We start from the raw sequence: 14,897 nt of genomic DNA, 5'->3' as shown, positions 1-14,897 counted from the left end.
TCATGTTCTGGTGTGAATTCAACCTGACTCATGATTTCATCTAATCATCTGTTTTATTATTCCCTTTATTATAAATTATTAAGAATAATTTTATATTTTACGTTCAAATGTTCAATTTCATATTATTTAAATATTAAATAACGGAAGACTTACAATATTAATGCTCTATTTGATGTTTAATTAATAACACAAAAAAAAGTTTATTTAATATATATGTTTTAAAATAATTAGACTTAAAATAAAAATAATTAATATAAATTATATATACAATTAGAAAAAAGAATAAAATCTTTTTAAAATAAACGAAAAATTTTCCTTTGATATTCTAATCAAATGTAACCTAACTCCTTCACATACCGTGGTATTATTATTCATTTATAATGCTTGAGGCTCATGTTCTAATGGTATATGTACAGACCAATTTTTGCTCGGCCCACCAGAAAAAACAAAACAAATAAAAAATAAATTACAAGCCCAAAAATTAAAAAAAAACCTAGTGGCCCAAGCGGCCCACAACTTAAACTCAGTTTTAGTAAAACTGAAACCCTAATTAACCCTAGCCGCATGCCATGTCGGCACCTCTCTCTGCAGCCTCTGTCACCGCAGCCGCACTTTGCCTCCTCGTCTGCCACACCTAGCCACACGCTACTGTCACCATAGCCTCCTCCACGCGCACTGTTACCTGCAAAGAAAATAAAGAACAACAAATGGCAAACAACAAAATAGAAAAAGTAGTTTTGTATTTCGACTATAAAGCCAAAAAGCTGGTGTTTTGTAGTTCTCTTTCCGATTTTTAGGAACACAAATATTGAAATAAAAAAACAAAAAACAAAAAAACCAATCCTATCTTCCTGTACTGGCAGTGAAGCGGATCTAAAACCACAGATCTTATCTCCCTAAGCAGTAGTGGAGCAGATCACATCAAGTCTTATCTCCCTAAGCAGTAGTGGAGCAGACGAAAAAAAACAATCCTATTTTCCTGTACTGGCAGTGAAGCGGATCGAAAATCACAGATCTTATCTCTCTGAAGTTGTAGTAGAGCAGATCGCATCCAATCTTATCTCCCTAAGCAGTAGTGGAGCAGACGAAAGAAATCAATCCTATCTCCCTGAAGTTGCAGTGGAACGGACTAAAACTACAAATCTCATTCTCATAAAGTTGCAGCAGAGTAGATGGAAGTCATATCTCTCTGAAAGTGCCATGAAGTGGATCAAGGCAACAAGGCACGGTGGACTTAAATAAAGCTACTTGAAGAAGAGAGGCACCAAGAAGTCAAGACTCGACGAGACCGGGCAAAATTGGTCTTTCTTAGTCTTTGCTCTATTCTTGTTACACGATAATAAGCAATGAGGGGCAGCTGTACAGACCCATTTTTGCCCGGCCCACCAGAAAAAACAAAACAAAAAAAATTACAAGCCCAAAAATAAAAAAATCTAGTGGCCCACAACTTAAACTCAATTTTAGTAAAACTGAAACCCTAATCTAACCCTAGCCGCATGCCATGTCGGCACCCCTCTCTGCAGCCTCTGTCGCCAGCCGCACTTTGCCTCCTCGTTTGCCACACCTAGCCACACGCTACTGTCACCGTAGCCTCCTCCATGCGCATTGTTACCTGCAAGGAAAATAAAGAACAAGAAGACACCGGCAAGAAACAAATGGCAAACGACAAAATAGAAAAAGTAGTTTTGTATTTTAGCTATACAGCCAAAAATCTGGTGTTTTGTAGTTCTCCTTCCGATTTTTAGGAACACAGATATTGAAATAAAAAAAAAAAACAGAAAACAAAAAGGGTCGATTTTGAACTTCTCTCTCTTTATTTTTATTTTTGTTTTTATGTACATATTTATTCTTATTCTTATTTTTACTTTTTACTTTTTTTTCTCCATGAATCGATTCTAAAAAACAATAGAAACGTGAACGAAAAAAACTACCTGGATCGGCCCTTAGGCCCGCCGTTGATGGCACTCCACCGTCGCCGAACGTGGGTTTAGAGGGGAGCCAAAGCTTTTCTGTTTCCCTGCGTTTCCCTCTTCCACGGTCTCGACCTATGAACGCGTTTCAATGCGCCGATGGAGGTGACCGTCGCTTGGCTCCGGCCACCGGGCAATGGGGAAGCTTGACGGCGGCAGGGTTCTAAGGTAAATCTTGGAACCCTAGCACAAAAAAGAGAACCCCCATTTTTATTTTTTTGAGATTCTTTGCAAAAGAAAAATGAAACTGCAGGAGGCAGTTTTTTTTAAGCTTTTATTGATTAAAACGGCGCCGTTTGAGGGAGGGTGACCAGCCCATTATTGCCCTAATGGGTAATTTCGCCTTTGGTCCCTCTAATTTTGCGGTGCATTCAATGTTGCCTTTTGTTTTATTTTAATTTTGGCCACATATTTTTCGCTGGTTCCAATCCAGTCCAGCGCAAAATGATGCGCATAAGGACGGGGGAATATTGCGCGGCCAGTACCCCACATCCTCAGTGCATTTCATTTCGATCACTGGCAATCCTTTCTTTATTTATTTACAGTTTCGACCCTAGAATTTAGTTTGTTTTCCAATTTAATCCCATATGTGTTATTAGAGTTATTTTATCATTAAATTAATTATTTTAATATTATTATTACTATTATATTACATTATTATTATTATTGTTATGATTTACTTATTTATGTCATTTTAATTTCAAATTTTGTTGTATATATGTACATACATACATACATTTTGTTATATAAATATATACATACGTACATATTTTTAATTTATTTATATATATATACATACTTATGTATTATTTATATACTTTATATATATATATATGTGTGTGTTCACTTATGTACATACGCTTTTATAATACATGTATATACATGCATGTATATTTTATAACTCATACATATACATACATATAAATGTTTTTTTTTTATATTTTATAATTTCAAGGCATACATATATATACTCATATATTTACATATTTTAATTCATATACCTACACATGTATGTACATACTTATTTTATTTTATTTTTATAATATACATATTTATATCCTTTTTTGTCTTTATATAATATATATACACACATGTGTATTTTATAATTATGTTTTCATATTTTATAATTCTTATACATATACATATATATACGTTTAGACATACATATTTTCATTATATATATACCTACATAGTTTTTTGTATTTTAAATTTTTTTAAAATTCATACATACATTTTTAAAATTTTATTCATTTCTTTATTATCATTGTTGTTTTACTTTATGTTTATTTATTTATGTGTCCATTATTATTTCAAAAAATGTTTTAGTTTTTATTTTGTTTATTTACTTGTCATTGTATATAATTGATTTGTTTTTTTTATATATATTTATTTTTGTTATTTTTGCTCGTATTATTTTTACTCGCATTATCATAATTGTTGTTCCGTCACATAATTTCTACCCAAATTCATAAAAAAGAGAAATTTTAAGAATAAAGGCACTACTCGGTATTTGGGATTTTCGAGAATATTGAGCCCTGACGTATTGGGTTCCAATTTTCTTCGTTAAATCTAAATAATCGAGAATTCTCTTTAATATAAAAAAATATAAATAAAAAGCTCATTATCGATAATGCAATACGTTGTGTCCTAACGAATTGGATATGATACGTTGTTTTCTCGAGACGAGGATTTTTTTTTAAAAAATAATAAAGGCAATATTCCGTATTTAGAAATTCGAGAAGTCGTGCCCTAACTTACTGGGTTTCAATTTTTCTCGCGTTAAACCTAAATAAGCGAATATCCTTTTAAAATTGAAATAAATGAGGTTTAAATAAAAAATAAAAGGCAAGCTTACTCTCAAAAAGACGATGTGTTGTGTCCTAACTTACTGGACGTGACATCTTGTTACTTCGAGATAAGGAAGCATTTTCCATTTTTATGTATTCGAGTAATTTTAAAATAACAAAATATAAAGAGGGATCGTATTTTTAAATTCTTTTTAAGTTTTTGAATTTTCAACACCAAGACATTAAGTAATGGACTAGGTACCAATTTTGGGTGTATCGAGGGTGCTAACCCTTCCTCGTGCGTAATTGACTCCCGAACCCGTTTTTGGATTTCGTAGACCAAACTCGTTGTTTTAATAAAATCGATTCGTCTATTAAAAACAACTATTTTCTTCGGTGACCCGATCACACCTCATCAAAAAAGATTGGTGGTGACTCCCATTTTCATTTTTATTTTTAAATCCAAGTCGACCCCGTTTCATCAAAAAAATGGTGTCAGCAGTATATATATCAACCAATTTTCTGTAAGGGAAATGATGAATGGGTTGAAATGTATAAAAATTTTAACGAAGATATAAATTTGCATGTTTCGAAATGTAAAAAAATTAATTTGTCAATTTTTTCAATAAAAAGGATTGAAATGCAATCCATCGCTAAGTACATGAACTTTCCTAATACTTTACCAAATATATAAAGTTTTGAACAGAAAATTTTAGAGAATCTCTAGAAAAAGTAGTTTAAAAAGTATTTTAGAAAAAAAGAAATTCAATGAAATAATTGGTTATAATGCAAGAATTGATGTTGGATTGAAGCAGAAAAAAATATTATTTAGAAAATCAGGAAAGTATTGAAAAATAAAATACAATTTTATCTCCAAATCAAATTTAAACTTTCATCTTTTGCGAACAGATAGAAATATATTAAAGAAAAACCTAATACAGGATTATAAGAGGCAAATATCGAAGATAAAGTATCCCATATAAACACAAATACTCAAAATAGAACCTTCACCCAAAATGAATCAATGATGAATAGCAAAATAACATCACAACTCCTCACACTAATACAAAAAAAATACCATTACAATACAAAGAACTCGCAAGCCAAAAGCATGAAACATTATCCTAATAATATGAACCAAGTCTCTAAGGAACTCAATTCCAATCTATGAGGAATTGACTAAAAAACAAAGGTCAGGGGGTTTTAAGAGATGGAGAAAACAAGAAAGACAGGTTTCAATACTACTTTCAAGTTGGATCCATTTTGGTATCTGAGTTTGACAATTAGATCCATTTTGGTTCCTTAAATTTAGATTCTATCAAGATTTAATAATATCACCAATGTTATTGGAATAGTAGTGGATTGGTTGGTTGGATTGATTGGACTAAGAACCAACCGGTATAATGGTTTGAACTAAGGGCGAAATCAAAAAAAAAAATTAGGGGTTGAAATTAAATTGTAATTTTTACAATAGCAAAAACAATTTCACCATTTTAATAGGCTATACCTTGAAAATTTTTAAAGGATTAAATCAAATTTTTATATTTTCAGGGGCTAAAGTGCAATTTATCTTTATTAATTTAAAATTTTAAAAATTTTACACTTAAATGGAAACTTTTCCATTTTAAAAGGGTCGAGGCCCTTGCCATCACCCTAGTTTTGTCCTAATTTGAACAAAATGGTTGAATCGATTAAATTAAAAAAATTATTTGAAATTAATAAAAATAAAAAACAAAGAAAAAAACTTGGCTATTGAACATGTGTAATCGATTTAATATTCTTTTTAGATTTTTATGGATGTTGAATCATTCAATTAATTATTGTTAGTTGGGTAATTGAACCGATCAAATGAGTTGAATCGGGAACTAATGATGGAACCGGTCGAATAATTGAACTGGTTTAATTAATAATTTAATAAGTGTTTTTAGACTTTTATGAATGTTTAATTCCTGGATACGGAAAGTGAAGTGGCCCAAAATTCATAAAAGAATGGGCTTCTCACACATATTAGTAAAAAATTAAATTCATAAATGAAATCCAAATAATTCAGCCCAAATAAGTATTTAGTATGTACCCTAAGCACACATATATCCCAATCTAATTATTCAACTTTACTTACCTGTGCTAAAGTAGACCTATGATGACCCGGTAGCCTGCCGGGCCCAACTCAATTTGGGTCAGATTTGGATAAATATTTTTACATTTTATTTTGATTTAATCCGAGTTGAATTTAAATAATAAAAAATATTTTCTAAATTTAAATTTAATTACAAAAATATATAAAATATTAATTAAAAATATTTATATATATTTAATTTTTAAGTGATGATGTAATACAATCTCAGAGAGTTGCATCATAAAACTTTCATAATTTTCAAGTTTAGGAATCAAAATATACCTAATTGTGAAGTTCAGTGTCAAAGTAGAACAAAAAAGATATATGTATTAAAGTGCACCTAACTATCAAGATTAGGGGTCAAAAATTATATTATCCCTAAATAATAATATGGAATGCATGTAGAATTAAAATAAAATTCAGTGGGCTGCTCACTGCCTGTTTAGGCTTCTTCTTTCCCTTTTTTTTTTTCCATTCCTGTGATGATCGGATCGCCCACCCGGCCTAACTCAATTTGGGTCAAGCTTGAATAAATATTTTTATATTTTAATTTAGATAATAAAAAATTTTAAAATTAAAATTTAATTATAGAAATATGTAAAATATCAATTAAAAACATTTTTAATATTTTCGAATAAAAAACAAGCTTTTGGGTGAGTTGGATCAAAAACAGGTTAGGACTTGGAAATTTTTTGAAATTGAACCTCGGTTCGACTTGACCTGATCCATAGACACTTCTATGCTAAACTGATTTCATTTAAAATAAAACAGAATTCGAAGTCTCTTTATGTATTTTTAAATTTAAGTGGATTGTTTTGGATAATTAAAATTTAGAAATAGAATTTAGTTTTGAATTTAAACTTAAATAAATAGAATTTATATCTTATATTTAATTTGTTTTATTTTAAATTCATGTAATTATTTGAAAAATAATTAAGTATTCGTGGATAATTACTATTAACTTACTTTTTTAGAAAGATGCAACAAATAGTTGTCTTACATAACACAAAAGGACCAAAGCAATAACAGTTGTTGCTGTCAGCCACTTCAATGTTTCTGTGTTTCAAAGTAGACTTAAGACTTGCATTGTCTTGGTCCTCCTCATTGTAATTGGAATTTATTAAGGTGATAAAGGTTGACCTACAAGTATATGGTCCCAATTTATTTAATTTTTTTGAATAATATTAAAATTTATTTTTTTTGCTTGTGATTTGATTGAGGTGTTTCCCAGAAAAAAGATAAAAGAATAAAAGGTGATAACAATTTATTGAAAATAAAATATTCGTCCCAATTAAAGCTGAAGACTAGTCAAAGTCTTCTGTCCCCATTAATGCTTCTTCTCCCACTGAAGCTTTCTTATATATTTCCCTGGTTTAGTTAGAAACTTAATCATTAACCCCCCATTACTGTTCTTCTTCCTTACCCAAAATTTTAGCATGCCAAAATTAAAAGCAAAACTGCCATTGTTGGGTCACCTAATGCCCTCTGTTGCTTTATTTGTAATTCTATTTCCTGCTGTTTGTTTTGCTAGGAGTCTTATTAACCAAGACTGCGGCTCTACTTTCTGTGGGAATTTGAATATCAGTTTTCCATTCCGATTAAAAAACCAACCTCCCCACTGTGGTCATTATGGCTTTGAATTTGAGTGTGAGAACAATAATCGCACCACTTTGGTTGGGAGAGGAGGGAAATTCTCTGTCCAACAAATCATTTACGAAAATTATACAATACGAATGGTCGATGCGAGCTTGGACACGGATGATTGCAACTCCCTTCCTCTTACTTCTGTATATCCTGATTATTATGATACTTATCCTTATTTTAAACCATATTTTTACCTTTTTTCTAATTATCATTATTATTTTTCTTATAATTTTAACATTATTTATGTTATGAATTGCACGAAACCTATAAAATCATCACTTTTTATTGAGGCTTCTTGTTGTACGATTAAATCTAATACCTCCTCTTCCCTTCCAACTTTCTATTTCTATTTTTTAAATGGAAACACCCACCCATCTGATATCAATCAAGCTTGCACTATCAAAGCGGAGGTTCCAATTATGATTGATAATATAATAGGCATGTCTACGCTGGATATATACAAAAAATTATTGGAGGGTTTTTGGGTCAAATGGAGTAGATGCCGTTACCAGAGTTGTACTAGAAACAAAGTTTTGTTTAAAGATATGTAAGTTTCTTTAATAATTTAAGTTTGCATTTTGAGTGTGCATCATTCTGGAATTTTTAGGTACAACATCTACTTTTTGTTTTGTTTCATTTTATGTTACTTTTTGGCAATTAAATTTAATGATGGTAATTAAGTATGATGATTTTGCATCTAAAATTGATCAACATCTAACAATCAAATGAACTAAAAGCATTTCTAATTTAGTATCTGCCTCTGCTTTCTCTGCTGTTTTGTCTTCTTTTTGGACAATTATATTTGATTATGTCTATCTTTTTATTTTCTTTTTATTTTTGATGTCTATTCAATTTAGTTGGTAGTACGTAAATATTCCACCATTGTGGATGAGTTTATTTTTTTTGGCAAAAACTCTATTAATGCAATAATATATACTTTTTGGATTAATTAATTTGAATAAATTTTGTTTCACCTTTCATTATATTAAATCATATTAGTTACCTAAAAACTCTTATACTGTAACACATGTTGCATACTTTTTACAAGCAAACATATGTAAAGAATTGTTGTATTTCTTTTTTGAGTATATACCACAAAACATAATATAATTTTTTAAATTACCTTCCATTGATTTTTTTATACAAATTTGGAATTTTTCTTTACACCCCTTTATTAATTTTACTTTGATTTGTTGAATATATAATCCAGATTCTTCGGAGCTTATCGTCTCTGTTTGCTAATAACAGGTATATTTAATTTTAGATTTGCAGATTTGCATTTGCACTAGTTGAGAACAAATATTAGCTATATTCTGGGGGAAAAAAAGAATAAGGAGCCTATCATATTATACAAGTTTATATTTAATTTCACTACAAAACTAAGAAAGTTATGACACTCTTTACGGAGTTTGAATGCAGAATACAATCTTCTTCTATATGAAAGAAATTTTTTGTCAAGTTAAGAAAGATGTTAGAGTTTTAGTTAAGCTTGTTTTCATAATGGTATTGTTTAGAACTTTCACAGGTTATAAGTTTGGTGGATATTCATTTTGCTAAAACATTCAACAAAGTTAGCTCTTGAATTTATCAAATCTGTTTTTTGGGGGGTTCTCTTGCATCTTTTGGTGGTTCTAGATTTTGTTTCATTTATGAAATTTGAAGGTTATTATATTTTTAATTTGTCCTTCTTCAAGTTTATTTGGCATGAATAGAAACATCAGTTGAGTATCCTTCATGGTTAAGAATCATGTTCTTTCTTTAGAATTTGCTAATTGGATGGGGTTACGAATGTGTTAATTTGGGTGAATGTCATGACCCTATCAAATCTATTGAAATGTGTGAGGTTAGAATAATTGGCATCCACTTTGCATGATTTACTCCTTTTGTGTTTCAAATTCTGAATTTTAATTTGTTGAGATATACCTGCTAATGACAAAAACAATGCATATAATTCAGACTACTCTCGGTTAAGTCCATATACTAGTGAAATATGCCACTCTCTCAAATACTAGTTAACATAAAACTATCACACTATATCCTTTTTCTGAGAATGTAAGTTATATATTATGTGATTAATTTCAACATGTTACATTGTATTTCTTTAAAGGTGGAGTTATCTTGAGGTCATTTCCTGGGATCATTTGTTTGCTTGCTTTTGTCACGTACAAATGGAGAAGAAGACATTTATCCATGGATGATATGATCGAAGAGTTCCTTAAAAGCCAAAATAATCTAGTGCCATTAAGGTATTCTTTTAAAGAAATTAAAAAAATGACTAAAAATTTTAAAGATAAATTAGGTGAAGGGGGTTATGGCTCAGTGTTTAAAGGAAAGCTTCGTAGCGGCCATCATGTGGCAATAAAATTGTTGGGCAAATCAAAAGGTAATGGCCAAGATTTCATAAACGAAGTTGCTTCCATTGGGACAATTCATCATGCTAATGTGGCAAAACTTATCGGATTTTGTGTGGAGGGATCAAAGCAAGCTCTAGTATATGACTTCATGTCTAATGGATCTTTAGATAAAATCATATTTACAGAAGAAAATAAGAACACTTTGGGCTGGAAAAAAATGTTTGATATTGTACTTGGGGTGGCTCAAGGAATTCACTACTTACATCAAGGATGTGACATGCAAATTCTACATTTTGATATCAAGCCACACAATATTCTTCTTGATGAGAATTTTAATCCAAAAGTTTCGGATTTTGGTCTTGCTAAATTGTATTCAGTAGATAATAGCATTGTCTCTCTCACTGCGGCACGAGGAACGATAGGATATATTGCTCCTGAATTGGTTTACAAAAATCTTGGAGGCATCTCATACAAAGCCGATGTTTATAGTTTTGGAATGTTACTGATGGAAATAGTTGGAAGGAGAAAGAATGTGAATGCATTTGCTGACCACACTAGTCAAATATATTTTCCATCTTGGATTTATGACCGATTAGATCAAGGAGATGACTTGGAGTTGGGAGATGTTTCTGACGATGAAAAAGCAATGGTAAAGAAAATGGTAATAACAGCCTTTTGGTGTATACAATTACTGCCTTCTGATCGTCCTTCAATGAGTAAAGTTTTGAAGATGCTTGAATCTGATGTTGAACTCCTTGAAATGGCTCCTAAGCCATTCCATCAACTGCCGCTTGAAACATCAATGGAGGTTCATAGGTGTGAGAACTCTAATGATGAGCCAAGTACATCATTGGATACTGTTACTATAACAAGTTCAAATATTGCATAAGGTTAGAAACATTTCACTTCATTATCTAACCGTTTAACTTTATAATATTTTGCCTTATATATATTAGCATCTTATTATGTGTGTCACATATGTACATAGATAACTATGGTTAAAAATAAATTGAGTAAATTTGACAATGACATTGTCTTTAAATTTTAATTTTTAAGCTTCATTATTTTCATATACAATTAATAACGTACTATTGCTAATAATATTATTAAGTAAAAAAAATACTTTTACCTATGTGTTAAGTTATGTTCATAATTACAAATTTTTTCATAAATATGGCTATTTGTTCAATATTAAGTATTTAAAATTTTTGTTAAAAAATATTTAAATTTAAACCATAATTGAAATTAGATATAAATTAAAAGTAAACTATATAGATAGGTTGAGGTTGGGTTGAATTGAATTGAGTTGGTTAGATTTTTCATGTTTGGATAAACCCTTTCCCTTAGATTAAGACTTGATGCATCTAAAAGTTAATTTTGGAATATTTATAAGAGTTGCTATCACAATAACCTCTTTTTGTTTTATTGCATTGCAAACGCTGTTGGCGGGTCAGAGGAGAATCTATTGTGATGAGGATGTTGGATGTCTTGTTTCCTTTTTCGTTGTTACAATGATTGAATTCAAGTATTTCTACGCTCTAGGTGCGATGCGCTTACTTTTGTTTTTAGAACAAATTTGTTGCCGTATTTGAGAATGTTGGCATTATTGTTTTGTTGTTGGCCTATCTAGTTTCTTTGTGCTTTAAATGTTGGATGTGTCATCGACTTTATGAAGTTGTATAATGATTCTCATTTGGTTCTTTTTAAATAAATGTCGTTTAAAAATAAATTGTTGGATGAGCCAAATACATTATTAGATGTTGTTTAAAAATAAATGTGGTTTTGATTTTAAATAAATAATATTGAGTGGAATGAATTTGTTAAGAATGAAAAAGTTTTTGCACATGCCTTTATGAAAATATTTCAAAGACATAACTAAGATTTTATGTAGCTTTATACCATTGAAGTGATACCTTGCCTCATATTTCGATTAAATTTGAGAGGTAATCTTTCAGCTAAACTCTATTTATTTATTTTAGTTAAACATTGATTAGTTTATATTATTTTATTATTATTTGGGCTACAAATTTTGCATGTAAATAGGCTATTGTAAAACCTTAAAAATTATACCCATTAAAAGGTTAGAACTCATAATACTTTTGGGGAATTTTGTGTTTACGTTGACCTTTAATTCCAAATTTGAGACTTTGGATATCTCTTTGGTGGGTTTTGGTTGGGTCGTTACATGATGTTTTGATTAGATCTTGTATCTATTATTTCTTAACGGTTCTTAGAAATGGTTTTAAAAACTTTGCGTCATACAAATTAAAGTGAAGATTGATTGTCTTCTTGTTTTTAAGTAGCTTAGAGTCATCAATCACTTAATATTAAGATTGAGATGTACAAACGAGCTGCTCTAATCTTGTTCTCAATTATATTATTTCTTTATAATTAATTTAACTTGTTCAAAACTATTAAAAACATATATTATATAAATATGTGGTTTCTAACTAGGAAGCTCTCAAATTTTCAATTGCAATTTCATTGAGCAAATTGAATAAAAATTGCATCCAGAATGGCAAAAATGTCATCAATCTCCAAAGTCTAGTTTGCAACTAATTACTTCATATCTGTTCGGGAAATTTTTCTTATAGAAAGAAAACACTTCAAACCATCTTAAATTGGTAATATGGGGAAAAGACTATTAGATAGACAAATGTCAGACACAGGAAAGACTCAAATGAAGTCAATTTCATAATATAAGATTCTAGGAAGAGGGAAGAGTGAATTGCATTTCATTAAAAGGTTCAGCTAAAATCTTTAAACAGAATCAGACCTATAGTAATAAAACTAGTACATACCATGATGTAATAAAGTACAAGAGAAACAGAAGAGCAAATTTCAGTCCACTCAGATGTTGAACATATTTTGAATAGACCAACAAAATCAGCTATCCACTGTAACATACTTGAGAACTCTATACGGAGTTGATACACATAAAGCATGAAAATGCTGAAGCCTGCATAAAACTGGAGAGCCTTCCACAACCTTGACAAAAAAGAAACAGAACATAAGCTACTAAAAACATTAACCAATGATAAAACCAAATTCATTGACAAAGAAAATGAAATAGAACAATGTACAAAGAGTCAAGAAGCAATCACCTGAATAGTCCTAGAAAATTGCTAGTCAAAGACCAATCCACTAGCCTAATACAGCTTCCAATGAAAAATGTCAGAGAAATCCACCAGGGATGGCTAATTCCCACAACCAGCTGAATAGCAGGTAGAAGCAAACAGGAAGCAACTTTAAGATGATGAAATAAACATTGGGTTAATAATCTGAGCAAGCATTAATACTTTGGGTTAAGAATCGTCAACAGCAAGCAACAGCTATATCCATTTTCTAAAACAAGGAACTCAAACATAAATATGGTCTGAGTTACACATGATATCACCTTTCAAGGTTCAAGCCATGCTTTCCAATCTCTTTGTCCCAATTAAGCACTTGGAAAACAATATCCCCTTCTCCTACATTTGGCAACCTACTTGACTGCTTCTTCAATACAAAGGAAAAAGTTGCATCCAAAAGGAAATATGTATATAGAGCAAAATACTCCAGTAAAAGTTTTGAAGCCATCTCACTAGCTTCAGCACCATTATGACCATCAAAAACTGCAACAACTCCGACTGAAACTTCCTTAACCCCAATTTTGCCTGCTCCAATGTATCAAAAATTTATGTATTAAAAATAAAACATAGGATGAGACGTTAGACAAAGTTATTAAATCAGTGATACGCACAAACTTCTTCAACCATCACAAAATAAGCAAAAATACCAAATCTTACATTGTTTAGAAAGATCCTTTTCAAACAAAATTGCCTCTATAAGAACACTAAGAAGTAAACTATTGAAGTTAGTAGTTCGGTTTAGCATAATATCTCTCCACTTTTATAACTAAACCTTCTTTAATATCATTGCTACATTGGTTACAGTCATTAGAAAAGAGCTAAGCATTTAATTAACCGATAAAACTTCATAAATTCAATCTTAAAAGAAGGATTTTTTTTTTCTTAAGCGAAGCGATGAAGTTTGTTAATAAAACAACCAAAAGCAAATTCATTCAATGAAAAACCCTAGAATCTCATTCTCAATCCATAGCATAAAAACTGTCATTAAATTGCAACATCAATTTATCCTTTTTACAAGAGAATATATTAATCGTAAGACTAATTCCCCTATGAACGCATTCTAATAAAACCACGAAGCCGCACAAAAAAAAAGATATGAAGAAAGAGAGATACTCGGGAAGGGAATGTGGAGATCGAGCATGCAGACAGTGAGACCTTCCATATGCTTCCTTCGACCCTGAAGCACAGCCGATTGACAGCGCCCCGTCGCGGGAGTGGGAGAGCGTTTGTGAGAGAAGACAGTTCCAAAGCACGTTTGTGGAAAAATTTGAGAAATCAAATTTCTGTTCTTTTCAGCCAAAAGCACGTTTGTGGGAGAAGACAGTTCCAAAGAACCAGCAGAGGAGGGGAAAGAAAGTTTGTGGGAGAAGACGATAGGTTAATTTGGTCAATTTTCAGCCAAAAGCACTTTAAGCTGAAAAAAAGAGAAATTTTAACTTTTCATCTGGAGAGAAGTCCTTTTCTGATGGTGAAATTTTCAGAAGAAAAGGAGGCTGTTCTTCATTCCTTTTAAAGGAAAAGGACTTTTTCAGCCAAAAGCACTTCTAAAACGTGCAGAAGAACGGGGCGTTAAAGGCTAGTTTTTTCGTTGCTACTTTTAAGAAGTGCTTTTAATAAATTTGATTGTTTGGTATTACTGTTAAAAAGTATTTTTGAAGAATAAAATATCAATTTTAGACATGAGATTATAAAGTAATAAATATATTTTTAAATAATGTTCAAATTAGTTAATATTATGATATTTTAGCAAAAATATAAAAAAATAATTTATTATAACTTATTGTTAATATTTTAATATATAATATTAATTTTAAATATTTCTAAGTAATTAATATTAATTATTTATAAAATTTAATTAGAATATATAAACTATATTTAAATATTTAAATATTTGT

General features: G+C 30.5%; 2 protein-coding genes across 3 annotated transcripts; one reads left to right on the top strand and one right to left on the bottom strand.

Annotated features, from left to right (window-relative positions):
• The first annotated feature begins 7,179 nt into the window (after positions 1-7,179).
• LOC107955604 (rust resistance kinase Lr10) lies at positions 7,180-11,600 on the top strand. Its single transcript, XM_016891400.2, has 4 exons — positions 7,180-8,064; positions 8,728-8,765; positions 9,625-10,761; positions 11,326-11,600. The coding sequence occupies exons 1-3, from the start codon at positions 7,310-7,312 to the stop codon at positions 10,758-10,760; spliced, it is 1,929 nt and encodes a 642-aa protein (XP_016746889.2). The 5' UTR covers positions 7,180-7,309; the 3' UTR covers position 10,761; positions 11,326-11,600.
• A 984-nt stretch (positions 11,601-12,584) lies between these two features.
• LOC107955603 (probable protein phosphatase 2C 51) lies at positions 12,585-14,558 on the bottom strand. 2 transcript variants are annotated; one of them, XM_016891399.2, is made up of 4 exons: positions 14,116-14,558; positions 13,269-13,527; positions 12,976-13,085; positions 12,585-12,859 (listed from the first exon to the last, which is right to left on the bottom strand). In XM_016891399.2, exons 1-3 carry the CDS (start codon positions 14,162-14,164, stop codon positions 13,046-13,048), a joined length of 348 nt encoding a protein of 115 aa, XP_016746888.2. In that variant the 5' UTR covers positions 14,165-14,558; the 3' UTR covers positions 12,585-12,859; positions 12,976-13,045. The 2 variants fall into 2 exon arrangements, with proteins under 2 accessions (XP_016746888.2, XP_016746887.2); XM_016891398.2 differs by having other exon boundaries at positions 12,976-13,117; positions 14,116-14,538.
• Positions 14,559-14,897: the final 339 nt, after the last annotated feature.

Source organism: Gossypium hirsutum, chromosome D01, assembly GCF_007990345.1.
Source record: "Gossypium hirsutum isolate 1008001.06 chromosome D01, Gossypium_hirsutum_v2.1, whole genome shotgun sequence".
Taxonomy (NCBI): domain Eukaryota; kingdom Viridiplantae; phylum Streptophyta; class Magnoliopsida; order Malvales; family Malvaceae; genus Gossypium; species Gossypium hirsutum.
This window is presented reverse-complemented; position numbering and strand designations above follow the sequence as displayed.